Source organism: Anticarsia gemmatalis, chromosome 13 (assembly GCF_050436995.1).
Source record: "Anticarsia gemmatalis isolate Benzon Research Colony breed Stoneville strain chromosome 13, ilAntGemm2 primary, whole genome shotgun sequence".
Classification (NCBI taxonomy): Eukaryota; Metazoa; Arthropoda; class Insecta; order Lepidoptera; family Erebidae; genus Anticarsia; species Anticarsia gemmatalis.
In genome coordinates, this window is record NC_134757.1 from 4,768,369 (window position 1) to 4,789,684 (window position 21,316).

General features: G+C 35.8%; 1 protein-coding gene and 1 non-coding gene across 3 annotated transcripts in view; one reads left to right on the top strand and one right to left on the bottom strand.

Moving 5' to 3' along the window:
* Mmp2 (Matrix metalloproteinase 2) overlaps window positions 1–21,316 on the top strand; it is a 159,379-nt gene that overhangs the window by 5,959 nt on the left and 132,104 nt on the right. For both annotated transcript variants that reach the window (XM_076121711.1, XM_076121712.1), the window contains exon 2: window positions 1,021–1,833. In XM_076121711.1, coding sequence (XP_075977826.1) covers window positions 1,258–1,833 — 576 coding nt within the window. In that variant the 5' untranslated portion in view covers window positions 1,021–1,257. The remainder of the gene's footprint in view (window positions 1–1,020; window positions 1,834–21,316) is intronic.
* TRNAK-CUU (transfer RNA lysine (anticodon CUU)) lies at window positions 6,247–6,319 on the bottom strand. The gene has a single exon. It is a non-coding gene; the product is annotated as a tRNA-Lys (tRNA).

The following is a 21,316-nucleotide window of genomic DNA, read 5'->3' on the forward strand; positions in this document are numbered from 1 at the left end:
ACGTAAAGAAGCTGTCAACTGAGATACGTGATAACCACCAGGTCCCAGTTTCGATCACCACGTTAGGCAAACTATAGGTTGAGTTGAATCGTCCGGCAGTTAGGTAACAGTATATAGCAATGAGCTCGTCCACTGTTACATAGGACTATCGTTAATGGCAAACTGCGGGTAACAAACGTGATGTACTTTTGTATCAAAATTGACTCATGAGTTTTTCAGATGGTACAGTATGTCTAGAAAAGGCTATGTTCAAAAATATTATTATAATCGAATCAATTTGTCATATTTCATTGACGCATTTAGGAAATATTTTTATTTATTTGTCAATAGATATTACGTTTATCAGGAAAACGAATTAAACATTTTACATGTAAATGTTCATTGATAGTAGGTATTATAACCACAATAACATTCTATCCGCAAAATAATTCATCATTTTGGAATATAAAGGGTTGGTAATGGAATTATTACGTTAGTTTGCATTCATTATCGTAGAAGAGTTAAAGCTACGTTTATTTACGAAACGCAAACAGATCGGCCATTTGTTGCAAAATTATTAATGAAGATTTATGTAGAGGGCGCAGGTGTTATCTCTATAGTATTATTAAATACTCACTTTCACTGTTATCAATACATTGGTACTCTCAAGTGATACTCTATTATCGGCTGTCGAGCTTTCCTTATCTGGATTTCCTGTAGCCAATGTTTCTCTTAGCCAGTTCATATATGTATAAGTATGTTATAAGATATTTATTACCTGAGTACATTCCATAAGAATGTAACTTATGCTAAATAGTCGTTATTATCAATATTTGTGTTTGATTTATTATTAATATAATGAATACGCACCATAAGTATCTAACTTGGAATGTAATCAGGTACCGCAGTAAACAATTACAATGTCAACAACTTAACTGATATAAAAATTAAACATTTATTTAAAATTGCCAACATGCGAGGTATTTCTTTGTGTTGTTTATCGCCTTATAGTCATCGGACATTATCTTTCTTTTGTTACAGAAATCGCTTCGATATCTTGTGCATACAAGAATATTAAAAGTACAGAACAAACAGGCGCACCGCCCACGTCGCGAGATAACGCAGCATCCCGTCCAGAGAGAAATTAATCTGGCACACGGTAACAGGAAACATGCCGATAAAGTGCTATACGCTGTAATAGTGTTGACGAGAGAACCGCCCCGAGTTGCACACTCTCGAATATGCTTAGCTGACACCTGCGAACTAGCAGTAACCAGGATGTTGTCTGACTCCCCGCCACAAGCGCACGCCGGCACTAGCTCCAGACTCACTTCACCTCAGCCACTTACAACACTTACAACCTCCACTATGGAGCACATAAACGTCACAGCACGAGACGAACGAATCTCATGTGTTTTAGTAAATAACGACAGAATGACGAACAATAATCATTCCACTGTTAATTTAGAACATGTTCACGGATCGACTGACTTAGATAGATGTAGGATAAATAATGAAAAAAACGAATGCCAATATGATTCCGAAAGACGACGCTCTGTAACAGAGAGACCTTCCGAACGATGCGTGTTGCATAACAAAGAAGATGTAAACGGAAAAGAATCGATTAGAAAGAGGGATGAGGTTGACGAATACGGTGGTACAAGGCGGGCCGCTAATTTGAAATTTAAATGTACTCGGAATGCACAAGAGTGGATGGAAGTGATCGGGAGGACAATGGGCGGCCGCGTGCACGCTTTACTTGTAGCGGGGCTGTTCCTCAGCATGTTGGCGACTTGTGCCGCGGCGCCGACCAACACGCGAGCCACGCGCAGCGCGCATCACGAGAAATCTGCGGTAAGTGATCTTCATTTAAACGTTTACCTCGAATATTTTATCATATTAATATTTGAGCAGCTAAGTCGTTGAAGGTTGACCACATTCAGATACTATAGCTGCTCTACGAAATATAACTACGAAAGCAAGCATGATTTATAATACCCAGTGAGATGCTAACATTCTGGCTCATGCATACTAAAGAGTGTAAGATACGTGTATCCTGACGACTTGTAAACTTTAGTCCCGTCCCCAGCCGGAAACGTGCTGCTTATTATACTGGCATTGTCTGTGTTATCTGAATCTGTCTGATTTACCAGACAATGTCTTTCTTTACATAGCCATTTTTTCGAGCACTCGCACAGATTTGTGTGAGATCTTTTCATACGAAACAAAAGCAGTCAGTACTGTCGTTTTGGTAAATGGGCTTTGTTTACACGGACTATTTTAATCTTAACGGCCCAGCGATTATTAAAACGATTTTATTATGGAAAAGAATAGGTCTATCGTTATTACATTTCACATATTCGTAAACATAGCAAGGATTCTATTATGGTTTGGTACAGAATGTGGGTTATGCAGGTATCTATAACTTGTATTGTTCGTATGTAGTCGTCTCACGTTATTCGATTACAATCGTGGTGTTATGTAAGTCGTCCGTATACCGCGGGTAATGCTTGCAATGAACGTCTCCCTTTTACCCCGAGAATGTTTGATTCTCCCTTAAAAGGGACCGTTATCCACTGACGGATTAACGACCATTTTAAGGCGTATTTCTACTGAGTGCAAGTAATATGGGGACAAAAAGCTGGCGTGTCGTATTAGATTACTGGCAGTGACAGACGGACGGACCGTTTGGGAGGAGATTAATGGGCTAAGTGACGAGTGGGAGGCATGCCTCCAGAGTCCCGCGCGCCTTCCGAAGACATCCCGCTCATTTATTACGTGGACCGTTACAAATAGTGAAAAATTCGACTAATTTTATTGGGGCAGACGGGGCGCGACATAACGCGGTAGAAAACGACTTTCTGAATTCACAACCTCTATCTACCTTTTAAAAAGTCATTCAAAGATCTCTCATATGTCTAGTATATAAAATTCTCGTATCACAATGTTAATTACTCTACTCCTCCGAAACGGCTTTACCGATTTTACCAAATTTTATATGCATATTCAATAAGCCTAAGAATTGGCTACTATCTATTTTTAAGTGATAAGGGTTGCCCCCCAGCAACATTTCTTTTAAAATTTGGCAATACAACGTTTTTTTGCGGTCAGCTAGAAGTTTATAACTTTTACGAAGCTTAAAGTAAACCGTATGCAGTAATGCGTATTATGTGCCTCTATAGTTGCAACAAAATCTCACATCGTTGAAGTCGTGACCTAATTAGCGATAATGCGAGATCATTTCAAGCAACGCTATAAAGAACAACCATCATGTCGACTAGCTTTTGTCGATGTATTGAGGCAGCTGTCATCACACAGAAAGTTCCTAAAGCTAAAATAGATCACAATGAGGTCAAGTCGAACGAGTGCAATCAGATTTGAACCCAATTTAATTAGAGTTGAAACACGGCGTGACCGCGTTGTTAAACAGTTTCCTGCGTATACGCGTGTGCCTCTGTTTGTGTTAAACTTTAGTTATGTAAGTGATAACTGGTCAGTTGCGATACTGTACCAACTTGAGCTTCGGCTTAGTCTGCGATTCTCAAAGTTTTAGAGAGTTAGATAAAATAGTTTAAGTTACAAATAACTTCTCTTTACTTTTGTACTCTTCCTTAATAACTGTACATAAATATTGAATATTTTAAGCTATTATTAACTTAATTCTTTATGTTTTAAAAAAATCGAGACTCAACATGTCTTACAATCGTTTAAAAGAATGTCTTAGTGGATTTTTAGTTTTCATCAATCCCAAGTTGACAACCAATGATTTGAGTCAACTTTAGTGAATTTAATGAATGTGTTCAAAGCGCAGGAAACTTGTAATACGTAACAAGTAACTTGTTTATTATAAAGTTATAGGTAATTCCAGTGTTATTGTACTCGTAAAATGACATTGTAATTAAATGATACATCGTGTTGTCAGTGCCCCTACTTATAAATTACAATGCAGGACATTTAGATCTATATTTTCCCAGAATTTGAGATGATTTAACTTTTATTATTGTGACCATTATAAAGATATTTCAAAATAAGTATAACTGCGTTATTGTCTATCATGCTTCCAAAAAGATATGATGAGAGGATCAGAAGGATGCATCTAAATTTAAAAAAAAATGCTACATTTAAATGAAACCCGAATGTTGTTGTCAACTAAATTTAACTACAGTTTCCACAAAATCATACAAAAATTCAAAGTCGTTAAATTTAAGTTTGAAACCAAGTTTTAAAGTTTTCTAAAGGCATTCAAATCGTACCCGCGAGGCGATATGTAATTTTGTAAACTCCTAGTAGAGTTTGTTGACTTGCGAACAGAATACGGTGCAGTACAAGGTGCAATCATGGCACTTACTATCCTGTTACCAGGTTTATTGTAGACGTGGGCCGCGCCATTGTAGCTGCAATCTAATGACTTTACCTCACAGCACGTTGAGAAATTTGCTCCTCTTACTTCATAAATAGGTACTTGTTTCTAACATCGTGTGTAAGTTCTTTTTAAAGTGGTATTCTTGTGTGTAATAACTAGTGGTAATAGTAGGTTAAATAGGAGTCGGACGGATAATTCTACTACGTTGTGACGCACTTTTATGGAGGACAATTTTAATTTTAGGTGACGACAAGGAAATTTTATGATTAAAAATGTACAAAGCCTAAAACTAGCAAATGTGGTAGTAATTTTATATCTGCTATAAATGCGATGAAGGAAAATTTACATGACCTCTTTTGATTTATACAAAGAAGGAAAGTCAGAGGTTTGGGACGTACTTACTACTTTTTATTTCGTATGCGAAAATGTCAGCATACGTCTCAGTAGCTGTGTGGGTGACGCGTATCTCGGGGACTGGGAACAAAAGGTGTCTGGCTTGGGTACTACGTACTGTACGTAGTGCTAGCAAAATATCTTGCAAACTGCACTGGATATGCATTGTCTCCCGCCTTCCCTCGCCTTCTCGCCTTGTCGGGGGACCACTTAACTTTGTCTACGCTTACCTACCTATATTTTATTCAAAACTTACGTACACTTTACTTAAGGTTTTATTCCGAACTTGCGTTTACCAGCTCGCTTGCGTGGGACTCAGGAACTCAGCACTGTCTGCACCGATATAGAACAAACAGCATCGCTCTATTGATTTCAACTTAACTAAGAATTCATATCGTATTGTCGTAACTGTGGAATAGTTTTGTAGCTATTGTTAATAAAATTAGGTTAAAACACAGGTGTGTAGTGCAGTTGGTAATAACATTTAGCAGCAACATTATAAATCAATAGAAGGTAGTTATTTGTCTCTATTATTATAGTCCAAGATTTTACGTTCACCGGATGTAAATCGCTAGTTCATAAAGAACTTCATACGGTTAAGACATATACCCGGTTTCTGAGTACATTTAACGGTAGTTTATCTATTTAATAGCGTTTTTTATATGAGTTTCTACATTATTGAATAGATAAACTACCGTTAAAAGTACCTCAGAAACCAGGGGATCGTCTCCTACCTCGGTTGGGAGATGCTGGGCCCAGCATTGGGACAGTGATATTTAGTTAAAACAAAAAAAAATCAAAGGCGTTAAATTCTGTGACAATCAAACAATTGACAGTATTGATAGTATTTACCGAAATAATTGTGATACCAAGCTCTTGCTCAGTAGTTCAACAAAGTTGATCATCTGGTGACATAATACCTTACATAATTTCCAAAGGAAAATTTAACGCTATCCTTATTTATGTTTCGGGTTAATTTTAAATACAACATTTGCCCGAATTATTTGTCGTATTGACCTGTTTATTTTCCTCTAGGTATTATTTACCGAAATAGAAATAGGCTAAGTGTAAAGGTAGGTATTATGTTTCCACATAAACTTAACAAAAAACATTGGTACCAAACTTACAAATCTTACTTTGTATTAAATTTCTAAATGGAATGTGATATCGGTAATACACAAAATATGCTCAAATAAAGACTCGGTCATCGAGTAAAGGTGCAATTTCGGTAGAAGTCAACAATGACGCATGCTGGGTTACATTGTTCATTCACGGACAGCGTTGTGGGATATGATATGTGTATAATCTGTTCTGTAACGAGGTCACATCTGATGTCAGACTGCCGGCGCTAACACAGATCAACTGATAAATGAACGCTAATTCACACATCTTGAGGAAAATAATCAGAAAACAAAATTTTTAAACAAATACGGCTTATCTTCGACATACAATTTCATGTTTTTTCAAGATTATTGTTGAGGTAAATTTTATGGATCACAAAAAGAGATTTGCGCCCAACGTGGGGCTCGAACCCACGACCCTGAGATTAAGAGTCTCATGCTCTACCGACTGAGCTAGCCGGGCTTGGAAACCCTGCTCAAAGTGACATATCACTTCCTAGATGTTTGTATTTAATTGGTTTCCTAGTTTATAGCTGTTTACGCTATGCCAACAATGTTAATTGAAGTTAAAAATAAATAGCCACGTGGCCAACTGGAAACATTTGTTGCGCAACAAAAACGTTTGCTAATTCTATTGACATGAAACTTTGTTTTTTAAGGTAATTTCGTTTTAATCAATCCTAGTAGTAATATCATACTAAGACTGTATTTCATACCGAAGCCTCTTAAATAATTTAAAGTCTTTTCACTTGCAACATATAATATGAAACATGTTGCGCAACATTTATATTGTATTTTGATTGCTCTATTTGTATACCTACTTGTGGGCTACTGTGTACTAATTAGTAAAAAATATGTGGTTTTATTATTCGGATATCACTTTTCAGACAATACCGGTTTATAATATTTAAAAATAGTCATTAATAAAGTTTGTCTAACAAATTCCAGATAAATAAAAATGTAGAGCACTTTTCGAATTATAATATCGTTTTGCGAACAATAGCAACTGAGTCATAATTAGATTGAAGCGCTGGAGGCCATCGGTATTGACCCAAATATTATCACCCTATCTATAGCATCCTATTCACAATGTTCTACCAAATTGTAGGGCGATATCACAGCTCAGAATATAATGCAATTCCAAATATCAGCTGCAGAATCATATCGTTCGAAATAAAACGGCTTTGAACCGAATTTTCGTGTCCAATGCATATTTAAACTTGATTCGAAGTATTCAAACCGTGATTGTGATTCCTCCAGCGATTTGCGAAGGACTTTCTAATACTTGTTGGGATGACTTTAGTTAGAACTTCAGACTTCTCAGTCGTAAGCGGTTTGTTTGACTTTTGAGTTTAGCCGACTAGTTTATCTAAAACTAGGTGGGTATAAACGACTGTTTCAAGGTGGCTTATACCCCCGGTCCCTGAGTATATTTAGCGGTAGTTTATTTATTCAATAGCGTTTTTTATATGAGTTTAAATTAATAGATAAACTACCGCTCAATGTACCACAGAAACCGGGGGTTAGTGATGTTATTATGTGTATGCGATATGCATGATTTGGTAATAAGACACTTACATATAAGCTTGTAACTAAATATTACAAGGTCTTTTCACTGATTTTCCTTAGATAAAGAGTACGTCTACGGTGTATGTGTGCGTGTTTATTGAATAGGCACGTAGGAGACTATAGGTACAAAGATTTCAAAGTTCAAAAGTCAACGCTCAGTGCTTCCCACTGGCAACGAACAGGAAAATATTTCACAAGATCGCTATAAGAATTCAGCAACAGTTGCCTCTCAGTAACACCTACACTATTAAATGAGGTGAACTATTATTACTCTCAACTAAACGTTAGTTAAACATTACAGTTGATTTACTAAAACATGATCAAAATATTAACGGCCCGTTAAATCCTTTGTGTTTACTAGTTAAACGCGTTGCCAATTACTTAGAATTTGCATTTTGAAATGAACCTATAACGGTGCACCTTTGATAATATCGGCTCTTCGTCAATATAATGAAGTGGAATACACTAATCAAGCTCGTTCGCATGTCTATATTAGCATAATTGGATGTGCGAGTCGCTCGTCCGAACTGAATATGGATTAAACAGAGATTCACAGGAAGTGCGAATGATAACCCAAATACTAGATTGCATTGCTATAGTTAACGAATTCACTGCGATAGTTGAGCTTGTACTATATGATAATAAGGTTTTGTATATGATTTGATTCGGAACCTTTTACCAACGCAATCATAAATAAATATATATTGGACGTCTTACACATGGTCATTTGATTCCAAACTAAGCAGAGCTAGTACTATGGTAACCAAATAACTGATAATCATACTATATACTTTTAAATAAATATTTATATAGATACATTAACATCCAGGCTCAGAACAAATGCTCATGCTCATCACACAAAGATTTGTCCATAAACCTACCTAATATCAAAACAGAGCAGCTGAAATCTGCGGGAAGTTTTTTTTAGGTTAATTCCTTTATTCAACAACGTGATATTGTAATACCTATCCGTGATGAGTCGATATTTCCATTTTAGTATAATTATTTAGCACCTAGGTACTAAGCATCACGTGATAACTGACTATCGACTTTCATAATAATATTATTATGACCTAAACGGTGTTAATACAAATTAGTCAACTGTAGATTGCAGACTGCGATAACGTTTGTTGTTCCATGAATTTTACTCATTATGTTGTTCGTACAGCCCGTAAATTATGTTCCTATGTAAGACAAAAGAGTAACACTTTTAATTAAAACATTTATACTCTGTATGGATCGATATGAAACGTCATTTTTTCAATATCTGGAACAATGGTTTCTGGGAACTAAAAAATATTTGTGCCAGTTATATTTTGCATCTCACGCCTTGTTTTTGTTTATCTCGTAAATGCATTTTTATCTTATCACAACATTATTTCAAAACCTTTGAAGTCTTTGTCAGAGCCGTCTCCGATATCTTTAGATTTAATGTTCAGAGATAAGATATGAGGTCAAACACTGATAGCGATGACGTAACAGGCCCAATGCAAGGTGCACATGTGGGAACAACAGACTACCTTCCGATATGGCGACTTCCTGTCTTTTTGTTTCTTTATCATTTGTTAGCTTAGTTGTTTTCCCTCAATAACAATTGTAAAGTATGCGGCTACAAGCTTTGTCGGCTCGTTACCGCATACTAACAATACATTCTTTTACTTAAATGGTACTGTGTATCAAAGGTAATTATATCACTGAGATTTTCACAAATTCTTATTTCGAGTGCATTGCAACTGTGCCTGCTGAGCAGTATGCGTTGACCGGAAACCGCATCTCGCAGATAAATTTAGACGCTAAAGCGTGACGGACATACAAAAATAACGCTGAAACAAACCGGTTAGAGGGAGAGAGGTATATTTCAGCAGTTCAGCTGCAGACTAGGCCTGCACTATTTACATGTGAATCAACGATAATTGGGTTATTCATACGTTGCTGATAGCAGCTGAGTTTTTGACCAGTCATTCATTTGTGAAGTCAATTATGTTAGCCTTGACACAGCTTTCGATGCATTCATCGTTCCTTTATGAATTCCAAAACATGTTTTCTTTGAAACAATGGAAATACGTTTTATTATACTACAACAAAAACAACGGCCTAATTTCGGAATTAATAGAAATGCGTTTAGATTAGTATCATGTTATCAAAATTTTCATGCTGTCTGTCTAGGAAACTAAGACCCCTTTTTTCCATTGTCCATAATCCAAATAATATAACAAGAACCAATTTGGTAATGAGCAGATACAATTATATTAGGTGTGTTTGACATTGATAGACTAATTATATAATTGCCAGACAGTAGATACAGGTGCTCGATGTGCGTACATGTAATGTGTTTGAGTGCAAATTCGTATGATGAACCTAATTTTGAATTCAAACAGAGTCCATCTGCGTACAAAAAATTAACAATGTAAATTGTAACAATTAATTGTAGGTATGTTTGTTTGTCACGGCACGAACAATTCACAGATTCCGCAATTAGTATTCATTACTTGTCCGGCGCCGACGGCCGGCTCCCAGGTGAGGTCCGGACACTATTGGGCTCAATGTTCCGGTGGCTCACACTGACTCACTCTGTATCCGTCCACAACAGCCTACCTCCAGGCGATTATACACTCTACTCCCCTTTTATTAAGGACTACTACAGCGGAAAATAATTCTCGTTAGAGTTCAGCTCTATACCGCTTTTCCATTGTTATTCTAAATATGTTTTAGTGTAGTATTTTTAGACTATTCTTTTAACTTTATGTCCATGACGTAGGATGTATCGTTGACCCATATCTCTGTTTAGCATCCACTAACTATGTTTATGCATGTGTCATTATGGAAAGGAAAATTATTAGTAAAATACGTTCTATACTGATCGGAAAGAGCTTTCATTAAAAATGTTCAATTACTCATTCGCGTGCGGCTTTAATATGGAGTTGGCTGTAATAATAATTTAACGGCTTCTAAGAAAAAATGTATTTAATTTGTAAAGACTTAATTCTGCTAACTAATAATTAGGAACGACGAAAATAAAAATATATGTTTAAACGACAGTGAGTAATCTAAAACATTCGGCTGTGCATCGTAAGAAAATTTAAGATAATTCATACATACACACATAGCTTTATATCTTTATCATAATTCATTTCACATAGCGCAGGCCGATAGATTTGTTAATAATACTTACTTACAACGTTAAACTTTTATGAGGAGATTGAATTAAAGTAGAAAATACCAGCAGGTGTACAGACTGTACAGCGATAGTCGGGAATAGAGTAATATTATGTGAACCTTACATTAACGAGATAAAAGGCATCAACCAAAATTATTAGATACGTTGAAACATCTGGCGCAATTTTCACTTACTCTCTTCTCCATATACGTATATACGTGGTGCACAATATATGAAAATATTCATATAAGAAATGTGCAGACTTCGTGCAAAGTATAATATTTTCGGTCGACTTAGTGTTAGCGTATTATTTTTCCTAGAAGCTAGACTAGACCGCACTCATAAAACTAAGCACAGCGTGAAACATCGACCATACTTTTAAATAACATTGTTTATTTTTCATATCTCCTCTATGCTGTTAGAATAACGTATGTACTATTTTACACATTCTCCTTATGTCACCCGACGCTCATCAGGTTTCACTAGAACTAGTTACAGTGAACCGAAAAAATTACGAGTCTTTTTGAAGTTTGTACCAAAACAACCCTTACTCCTTTGTGACAAAGGATTTATTACGCTGAACTGTTTGTGGTGAAGTCGTTTCGTCGTAGTTGCTTTGTAACCTTAAAAGTGCATGCTGCATTCTCGTTACCCGCCTTTTTATATGGTCAAGTTTACTCTCCGGACTTGTTACGTGTTTCATTTAGTTTATACCAGATTGTTGCCTTTAATTCTCCTTAAAGAGAAAGTTGTCGTATTGTGTATTGCCAAACACCGAACGACAAGATAAAATTGATTGGTTAGTTACAATTTGCCAGCAAGGTTGATTAATATCTTGGTGAGACAGTTTAACTAAAATTTACGGACTTTAACGAAAGTACCAATAGTAAAATTGTATCAGTGCTGAACATAAGGCAACACATATTTAAGACATCGTAGAACATGGAACTAATTATCGCAAACTAGAGTGATTTGGCAGCCAGCCCAGACGCTTAACATTGATTGTAAGAAGACAAATATGTACAAATGTACGGCGATGTTTAGTTTGATTACGTCACTGTCTAGCTGTCTGATATCCAATTAAGTTTGTTTCAAGAAAGATTAACTTTTCCTGGACCCTCGAGTGGCTCTCCCGAGAGATTTTCACTTACACTTACTCAGAAGTTAGCCAGGACGTCGGACGAGGCACGACGCCGTCGAGACAATCGAGACTTAAGTTTTAGGTGAACTGTGTACAAAGAATTGAAGAATCAAATATAACCGTGTGTCTGACCCCCGGTTTTTGAGGTACATTTAGCGGTAGTTTATCTATTCAATAGCGTCTAAACTCGTATAAAAAACACTTGAATAGATAGACTACCGCTAAATGTACTAAGAAACCGGGGGTGAGCTTTTTAACTCCACAGTTATTGGTTACATCAGTAATCTGTTGGTCTCCATATCAATCGATGGAACTGAATAAATGATGCCAATGCGGTTCGTAGGTTGCGCCTTGATTTACCGTTCCACCACCTACAGCAAATGCTATTAATAACTGCAGTCAGACTTTGTAGGTTTTTAACAAATAACAGAATGATTATCAAACAGCATCATACTTTGCGTATTTGAGGGTTCCAGCGATTGGGACCGCAATAAACTGGACTTATATTTTTATTCCCAGTGACCGGGACTACACCAAAAGTGCAGTTAACAAACAACATTTTATCATTTTACGTATAACAAACTCATGCTTGCATGTAGTAGTGACAGGCCAAACATGTATTATTAAACAAAAAATACTTTGATTCATAAATATCAACTCCGACATAGAAAGAGTAGTAATCAAATAACAAGGCACTAGCTTGTTCAATGTTAAGGAAATCAGTTTATTGGTGGTGCAGACGACTGAGTCTTTTGTCTACAACATCGATAAAGTCATTACCATACGTGGGTGCAGGGAGGTTAGTCTCAAATCGACTCATCGGCTTATTCGCTTCCGTTCGGACACTGTACTATGTGGCTTGTGTACAGCGCCGCTACGTGACCAGCAAGTTCACACGCAAAGAAGCTTTTTGCATAATTTATTAATAGGTGTGTAAAACCTTATTCTACTAATATTATAAATGCGAAAGTTTGTGAGTATGTTTGTATGGATGTTTGTTACTCTTTCTCGCGAATATTACTGAATCGATTACGATGAAATTTGGTATGTTGGTAGCTGAAGATCCAGAATAACATGTAGGCTACTTTTTATCCCGGAGTTCCCGAAGTATCGGGATTTACACGGGAAGGGTTTCCACGCGGACGACGTCGAGGGCGGCCTTTAGTATTTTATAATTTACATGTTAGTGTAAATTTATGTGCTTTTAATAGAATTGATTTATATAATCTGCACCCAGTTATTATTGAATTAGTGGTTGATTGATTAATAATGTACGAGCTTGCAGACTCTAACTACAATTAAGTCTAGACTAGGTTAGCAATTTATATGTAAAATCAATGAACTGTAATTGTAATTAATTCAAGCATCTGATACTTTTGAATTTAATAACGTTGATAATATAGATCGAAAACTCATGTTTTGCTGCAACTTTAATTATGCAATATTTTATTGACAAACATTCCAACTAACTAATGCTTAGTAAAGTTTGTTCATCAGTAACGAGCGAATCATAGAATTAAGAACATTTATAGAGCACATCGTTTTCATATAAATATAATTGACTAGCTGACCCGCGCAACTTCGCTTGCGTCACCTAAGAGAATGGGTCAAAATTTTCCCCGTTTTTGTAACATTTTTCGTTGCTCCTAATGACCGTAGCGTGATGTTATATAGCCTATAGCCTTCCTCGATAAATGGGCTATCTAACACTGAAAGAATTTTTCAAATCGCACCAGTTCCTGAGATTAGCGCGTTCAAACAAACAAACAAAAAAACAAACAAACTCTTCAGCTTTATTATATTAGTATAGATTAAAAAAAGCACTTACGATAACGAAGTGTATGAAATTTTCGGAATTCGTAGTAAATAATCGATGAGCTTGAAACCTTGTTGCCGTTATAAATTCATACAAGTTAGTTGGCACCCAGACGACGCGCCGACATAACTCAACGCTGTTGTTTCACACTAACGCCAGACCTCTAATCTATTTACAATACCGTTTTAATTACGCTACATATTAACCGACTCGAATTATAATATAAAACGAATAATTTCATATAATTTCAAGCCAAAACTAATTATTAAACTTATATTAGTTACGTATTTTTAGAAAGTAAATGTGTTACATATTTCTTTGACATGTTTTTTAAAGATTTGTATTTTGCTTTTTATTAATCATTTTAAGCACATTGCTCCAGAGTTCATTAGATTAAATTAATTCATTGTAAGGTCTTCATAAATAGTAAACTTAATTGAGTAGAATAAAATCGTATGTAGAGACTGATTCTCGGAAAATACAGCCTTTTATTAAATTATGATAGCTATTATTAGTGCAACCAATGAGATATAATTAATTAAACAATAATTACTAACATTAATCTACCATATGCTTAACCATTAACCTATTTCGGCCAATAGAGGTGCTCCAGTAGTGTAGTGCAGTTTAGTAACTCGAGTTTCCGTCTCGATTGGACCACACTCGAGCAATCGGTACTAGTCGATACCTACTATATATGCAGTTCAATGCATCGAGTCAATACAGTTTAAATACAAATATGTACTAACGCAGACAGTGAGGGCGGTCGGCGCGTGCGCTGCCGCCTAATATAAGCTCTAGGATTGTGGACATTGTACATAAGCGGCAGCGATTATGATTTTATTACTTTTTAATATTTATTTCGGGTTAATTTGTTTACTGAGCATATAATAGTGTACGGGATAGTCTAAATAGAGGACAATACTATAACAGATAACAGTTAAACTTGCTCTAAAGTAAAAATTTTGAAAAGATTAGAGTTGTACTGTATTTGCGGCCTAAACTGCCTTACCTTGACCGCTAAACCGCTACTAACAGCTTTACAAAAAACAGGTTTGCAAATTAGATGACATAAAGTGAGAAGTAAATAGCCGTAACAGAACATTGTGAGGATGTTGTTCATGTTTTATACATTCTATGAGTAAAGGACTCTTTGTAAACAAGTCAATACAGCTTTACTTTGAACGGAAGTCGTAAATGTCGACGGAGAGGGTGACTTGTATAACTGAGCTTCAACTTGAACATGATTGTTGACTAGACTGACTACGTAGACGGAACACTCGAAATACGGGCGAGTAAAATACGAATATATTTCTTTAATGTTGTATTTTAAGGCATGTTTGTTTGTTACGCTTTTACGGCTAAATTGCTGAATCAATTTTAATCTAATCGCTTATGTAGATATTAGAGAACCCGGTCCAAATATAGACTGGGAATAATAGTGCCAAAAAAATTCCTAAGCCACCAAAACGTAGCAACGATCAGCTATTTGAGTATTAAAAATATTATTTTCAGTCTGAATATTTTGTTTATTAAAGAATTTAGGTAGAGTGGACGAAAATGAAAAACACTTAAAATATAGTCAGGACTTAACCAATCATTTACTTAATTCAAAGCTGATACGAACCCACTACGCACAAAACCCATTTACGCCAATCATCGCTGTTCTGTCATACATTCCGCCAATTCCTTAAACATTGTATTCAAGGTATATAAAATTATTAGATTGTAGAGTATTTTAGTCTGTACGCTTTACACTGAGTGTGCGCCCTTATTAACTAAATTTAGACGCAGGCGAGGGGGCTACCTGTATACTGCGCGTAGGACTATAACCGCTGTACACTTTCTCTCGAGGGCGTGACCCGTCCAGCTGATGGATTGACGAACACTGACTGATCACAGCCTTATCATAAACACTTCGTAAATAGCGTAACTAATAGTACTACTTACTATTGAGACACTTATATTGAAACTGTTCCAGTTATAAGGAATTTATGCAGGACTGGCTGATATATGTGACGTGATTTGTCTATAGAGAGAGTAATTCCTTGATGGTTTAAATCATTTTATTAGCAAAGGATATGTTAAACTATAAAATTCCGTCGTGTCTCAAAATTGAGAGTCAATAAGATACGTAACACCTGTATCAGAGAACAATAAACCCAAAACAGTATTCCTACTATCAGAGGCACAAAATCTTTCTATTTCGTTATAGATATAATCAGAGCACGGCACATGACAAACATTGTTATCCACACAAGCAACGCGACGGTGTTCCCTTTGAACGTCATTAATTTACTTATATCGAACAGCTTTTATGACGCCAGTTTGTAGAGCATATCGGTTAGAGCTGTATTTGTAAAGGTCGGCCGGAACCCCACGCCCTTATAAATAGATAGGCAGAACCCCCGGGGGTTGTAAAAACGCGCCAAGACACCCCACCACTAATATATCAAGATATCGGATTCCGTACGTGCTCACTTCCTGTAAGATAGTGCAGCGAGAAGGTATTTTTAATTATCTGCCTACATTTATCTCTGTACGTTTGGCAAAATAGTGCAGAATGCTGGCTATTTTATTTGTTTACCTTGTGAGGATATTCATATCTCTACATATAGAAAGAATTTTGTAATAGAACACGCACGATTCTCAGTCTTTTTTCTATACATGCATATTTGAAGTTGTACTTAAGTTAGTTTGAACTTCCACCCCTAATTTAAAAGGCTGTTTAGTTTACATTAGTAATGGATGGTGGCGAGCGTTTCAACTGAATAAACTATAAAGCAGACCCTAACCAAATGTTATTTGTATTCACAGTGTCGATCAGTAACGAAAGAATTGCATTTGTATACATCTTGCGGAACATTTGCTTGCAGTATACAGGTTGCACAGCATTTCCATTAACTAGAGAAACTTTGCGACTTAAAATGTAAAACAGCCTGGTAACTTTAATTACGTCACAAGATTAAGTCAATTAAACAGAGACAGCAAAGAAAAGGGTGGCGAACGAAAGTTTTCCTAATCCCTGGTACTACTTTCTTGTTGGCTGAAAAATCACGTTTATGTCATAAATTATTCATATTCTTTGAAAGAAAATATTTGTGAAGCTTTAAGATAATACAAATCACTCTTTTAATTAAGCCACACGAATCAAGTTTGACTAGGCTCAGCTCTGACCCAAAACAGAGTTCTGCTATAAAATCTATGAAAGGCAGGATTTATTCACAATCACAATCATCGATATGGCAGATCGAATCCGAATAAAAGGATTTTCATCCATGACCATTACTCGGTGCTAAAAGGGCAGACAAATGACAAAAATATACAGCTCCCTAGAGACAGCGACTAGCCGAATTCCAGGCGGGCAGAGTCAGGGGCAAAGGCCTGTATACAGACACGTCGTAATATTCGTAGGTACCTCGGCGGTGCAAAGTTAAATGCTCCACGCAGTAGCCTAGTCTATTCGCTACGATGAGATTTCCAGTACACTCGGCGAGAGAAAAATGTTCGTATATTTTTCACTTTTACTTTTTGCGCTAAGATTTTTTACTCATTTAATCCGTATCTTATTTATCAAACCTTCATATTTCATCTTCTTTATCACTTTATATAATTCATTTATCTATTTACTTGAACATTTCATGAGATAAATTATTATTAAGTATTTATATTTGAGGTCAGCATAATGTTTTATAGTATTAGGTATTATGCGTTTGTATTACGTTCGTAGAAAAAATATATACTACAAATAATATGTGAAAAAAATCCAGCTTATTTTGCAGTCAAGTGTTTCTTGAAGTGTATCGGCAATAAGATGAATGAGTAGATTACCTTGAGTGAGCATTAATGTATTGCAATAACCGTTGTTCTCGACAGTACATCAATATTATTCAATGGATGGTTACAATACGCCATGGAGGGAAGCGATCGATTGTCGGGGTCAACGGCACGGGAACTGACCTTTGAACCAGCTGATCGAACGTTTTGTTATTTGAACTAATTTCTTTATTATAAGTAACTTTGTGTTCGTAGCGAAAGTTTTTGTTTTTTCTACTAGTTTGTTTTGATTATGGTAATTATGTTTGAATATTCAATATGAAGTATAAACAACATGTCCATTTAAAATGCTTTATTTCTGAATACATAAAGTATTTCAAATTAACTCTAAGTATCTACCTGTCACTGATACAATTCACTTGGTCTGTATATGTAAATATCAAATAAACAAGTAATAAGGAAGAAAGTAAGAGAGAGTCACACAAATTCCGTCGTTTGTCACATCAAGTGCAATGAATATCACCGGCATATCACTGAGATAAAAACGGAAAAAATAACTTGATTTATTAACTTACCCGTTAGCTGGGGAACGTTACACTGTCACTGTGAACAGATGTTAGTGTCGAGGACTACGTACTCAATTTCAAATGCTCATTCGCTTTTTTTGTCGCACAAGAATCGCAGTTGTTTTATGTCTGAGAAAGATGTCGGACTAAATGACAGATGTCAGTTGAATTTTCAAATTAGCAGCCGAAAATGCAAGAGAAAATGTCTATGCCATCAAAAACATTCTGTAAAAACCTCAAGTCTCGCCGTAAAAAGTTGTGAGATCTATATAATACCAAGTCGATTAATCTATTTAGTCTCTACTTAAAGGACCTTCTGTCTTAAGTTATTACGTATGTTATTATCATGCCAATTTAAAAAAAAATACCTTTAAAACAAATAGACCGACCTGGCCATCGCATGATTTGATTATTAGTATGTATCACACTACACAGCACGACGAGAAGTTAATGCTCCTGAAATGTTAATAGCGAATTTGTGTTTTCTTGCGATGACCAAGTCGATCTATTTGTTTTAAAGGTATTTTTTTTAAAATTGGCATGATAATAACATACGTAATAACTTAAGACAGAAGGTCCTTTAAGTAGAGACTAAATAGATTAATCGACTTGGTATTATATAGATCTCACAACTTTTTACGGCGAGACTTGAGGTTTTTACAGAATGTTTTTGATGGCATCTCACTTCTTTTGTAGAGCGAACATAAGTCCGATTTGTATGGAAAGACGTTATTTTTTCATAATTCAACATATTTTCCTATGGGAATGTTGTTCAGTTTCATGGGCTAAACACCCTTATCCACCCTATACCCCCTCCCGTTATGCCTCATATAGTAGGTACCTATTTACACCTATTTATTTTATTTTCTACAGTAATAATCATTAATTAACTGCAAATGTAACCTTGTAATCTTATACATTTATATGGGATTACAAAGTTATTGTTGCAGTTGGTGTATTTAGAAAACTGGACTGAAATTAGAAAATATTTAATTTTTCCTATGATTAAAACACTAAACCCTATTTGTATTCTAAATTTTAAGCTTCTAAGTCTGCTAGAAGTACCTTAGACTTTTGATGATCGGTGAGTCAGTGAGTCAGTGAATCAGTGAGTGACAAAATTCAAAATTTTAACAAGTTGTCATTCTTAAGCTACTGGTTCAAATTGACTGAAATTTTAAATATACCGTGTTTATACAATGACTAATTAGTTGCTTAAAATCCAGGCTTCTTGTTTTATCCACAACGAAATTATAGGGGTGTCAAAAATAGGCCGAATTGCTTCGAGAAAAGGATGTTACGGCCGTGCCGCTTTTTTTTGCTCGACTTGCGGGGGCACTTCCGTGCCCCCAGATTTTTAGCGTGTAGTGCAACTAATTTGTTTGCACTGTCGCGACGTGACCAATTGTCTTTTTCATATTTCACAGTTTTTTCTTGTACGTCATTACGGAATGTTTTAAGGTCCGTTAACCTCTGATTTTGGCTACCTGTCATATTTAACGTGCTGAATGCTTAATGCAGTTACTTGAACATTCAACTGCACTTAAAATAATGGTGCTTCCGCAAATTGAGTCTACAATTTGGTAACACCTTATAGTATTTAATTAAGTGTTTTTCAGTTCGTCATCGTAACGCATACAATAAGCAGAGGTGAGTCACCTCGAACAAAATCGCGTGGCGAGGCTTGTTTACTAATAAATCGTTTTGTGCCCGTGACACTGAGGAAAGGCAGTTAATGTGAGCCGTAGCAAGGGGCTCGAAAGAATTAAATGCACTGCTTTGGCTCCACGCCAGTGACGCGTAAAATGAACTATTCAATGGTTCTTTTGTTGTCATCGGAACAGCTTATTTGGTTCATTATTCTGCTAATATTATTGTTAGTAATTGCAATGGTTGTTTGCAAAGTCTGAATACAACGCTACTGGTATTATGTTGTCAATGATAGCGTCACGATTTCATGGGATGTAACATCATTATGTGGAGACTGCTTTGTAAAGCAAGGGATACTGAAATTTAAGCAACCGACGCTACAACTAAAAAGTCATAAACATCACTTTTATCGTTAACTAATTGCTTACTAAAAAAACATTTACTGGAATCAATATCAAAAATGTGATAACCTTCGATAACTTCTACGTAGTTTACACACAAACTATATCAAACAAATTAATTGAAACGGAGATTCTAGTATTTCATGTTACTGATTGAAAGGTAGCTCTTAATTAATATCGGCCCACGCTTCTTATAATTGAAGGAAACGAGTTACATTATCATGTACCGCGATGATCTAGCCCAGGGCTGCCCAATCTTTTCTTGGTCCGGGACCACTTTTATATTATTCTTATTAGCAGGGGCCACTATGTAAGTATATTAAAAATGAACTGTAATAATCATACTGAAACTTTAATCAGCAAATCAATAGGGTATTACAAAACAAAAAATAGTATATTTTTGGGATAAACTTGTCGAACTAAAACGGCTCACCGCCCGCTAATTTTAAAATTATTCGCGGACCATATTTTGACACCTCTGCGGACCACTGGTGGACCGCGGACCACCGGTTGGGAACCACTGATCTAGCCTAACGACACGTAATACCGTCGGAACTAAGATCTCTGGTGATCTCTACCCACTGGTACAATTATTGTACCTATTTATACACTTGTCTTCAAAGAAATATGACTGTTAGTTTTACTCAAGCAATATTTCTCACGTTAAATGCCACTCGTTAGAAAAGGTATCTTTATAATGTTGTTTGAAATAACCTAGATGCAGTTGCGTAACTCATTTTAGTGTTACGAGGAGCTAGTGCTTATTTAGTTGCTAGGTTTAAATTAGGTAGAGCCGTTTTTAGTGTATGGAGTTTACATTTACTAAGCTGTGAGTTACTGCATGTTAATGGAACCCGAAAGATCTCGCAATACATAAGGTAGGTACTTATTACAAAGTATTACTAAGAAAGTGGATTATCATAAAGCATTTGTACCTGTACTTTAAAGTACCAAGTTTTTTTGTACAATACTTTAAACTGTATTTATAAGATGCGTGCAGTCAAAATAACCACTTTGTCATCACAATAAATAAATAACCAAGAAGTAAAATATACCGGTACGATTTGCAACGACAAATTCTTTTACAAAAGAGTAATAAATCTATCACGCTAAACGTTAACATAATGTTTTGATATAATACCAATAAATCAAAGAGGTGTGAACTTTCATCGGCCTACTTTTGTAACAATACCCTTCCAGATGAATCATCGTTACTTCACTTCTCAATACTGTAGTGGTAAAATAACGTGCATAGTATTAGTTGTTAAAATGTTAGAGCTATTGAACTTTGTACAGCTGCTCCGTATTAACAAATTGATGCTAAGTGGCCACTTTCTGCGTTCACTATGACAAATAAGACATTCCATCTATTATTTTGGGCCT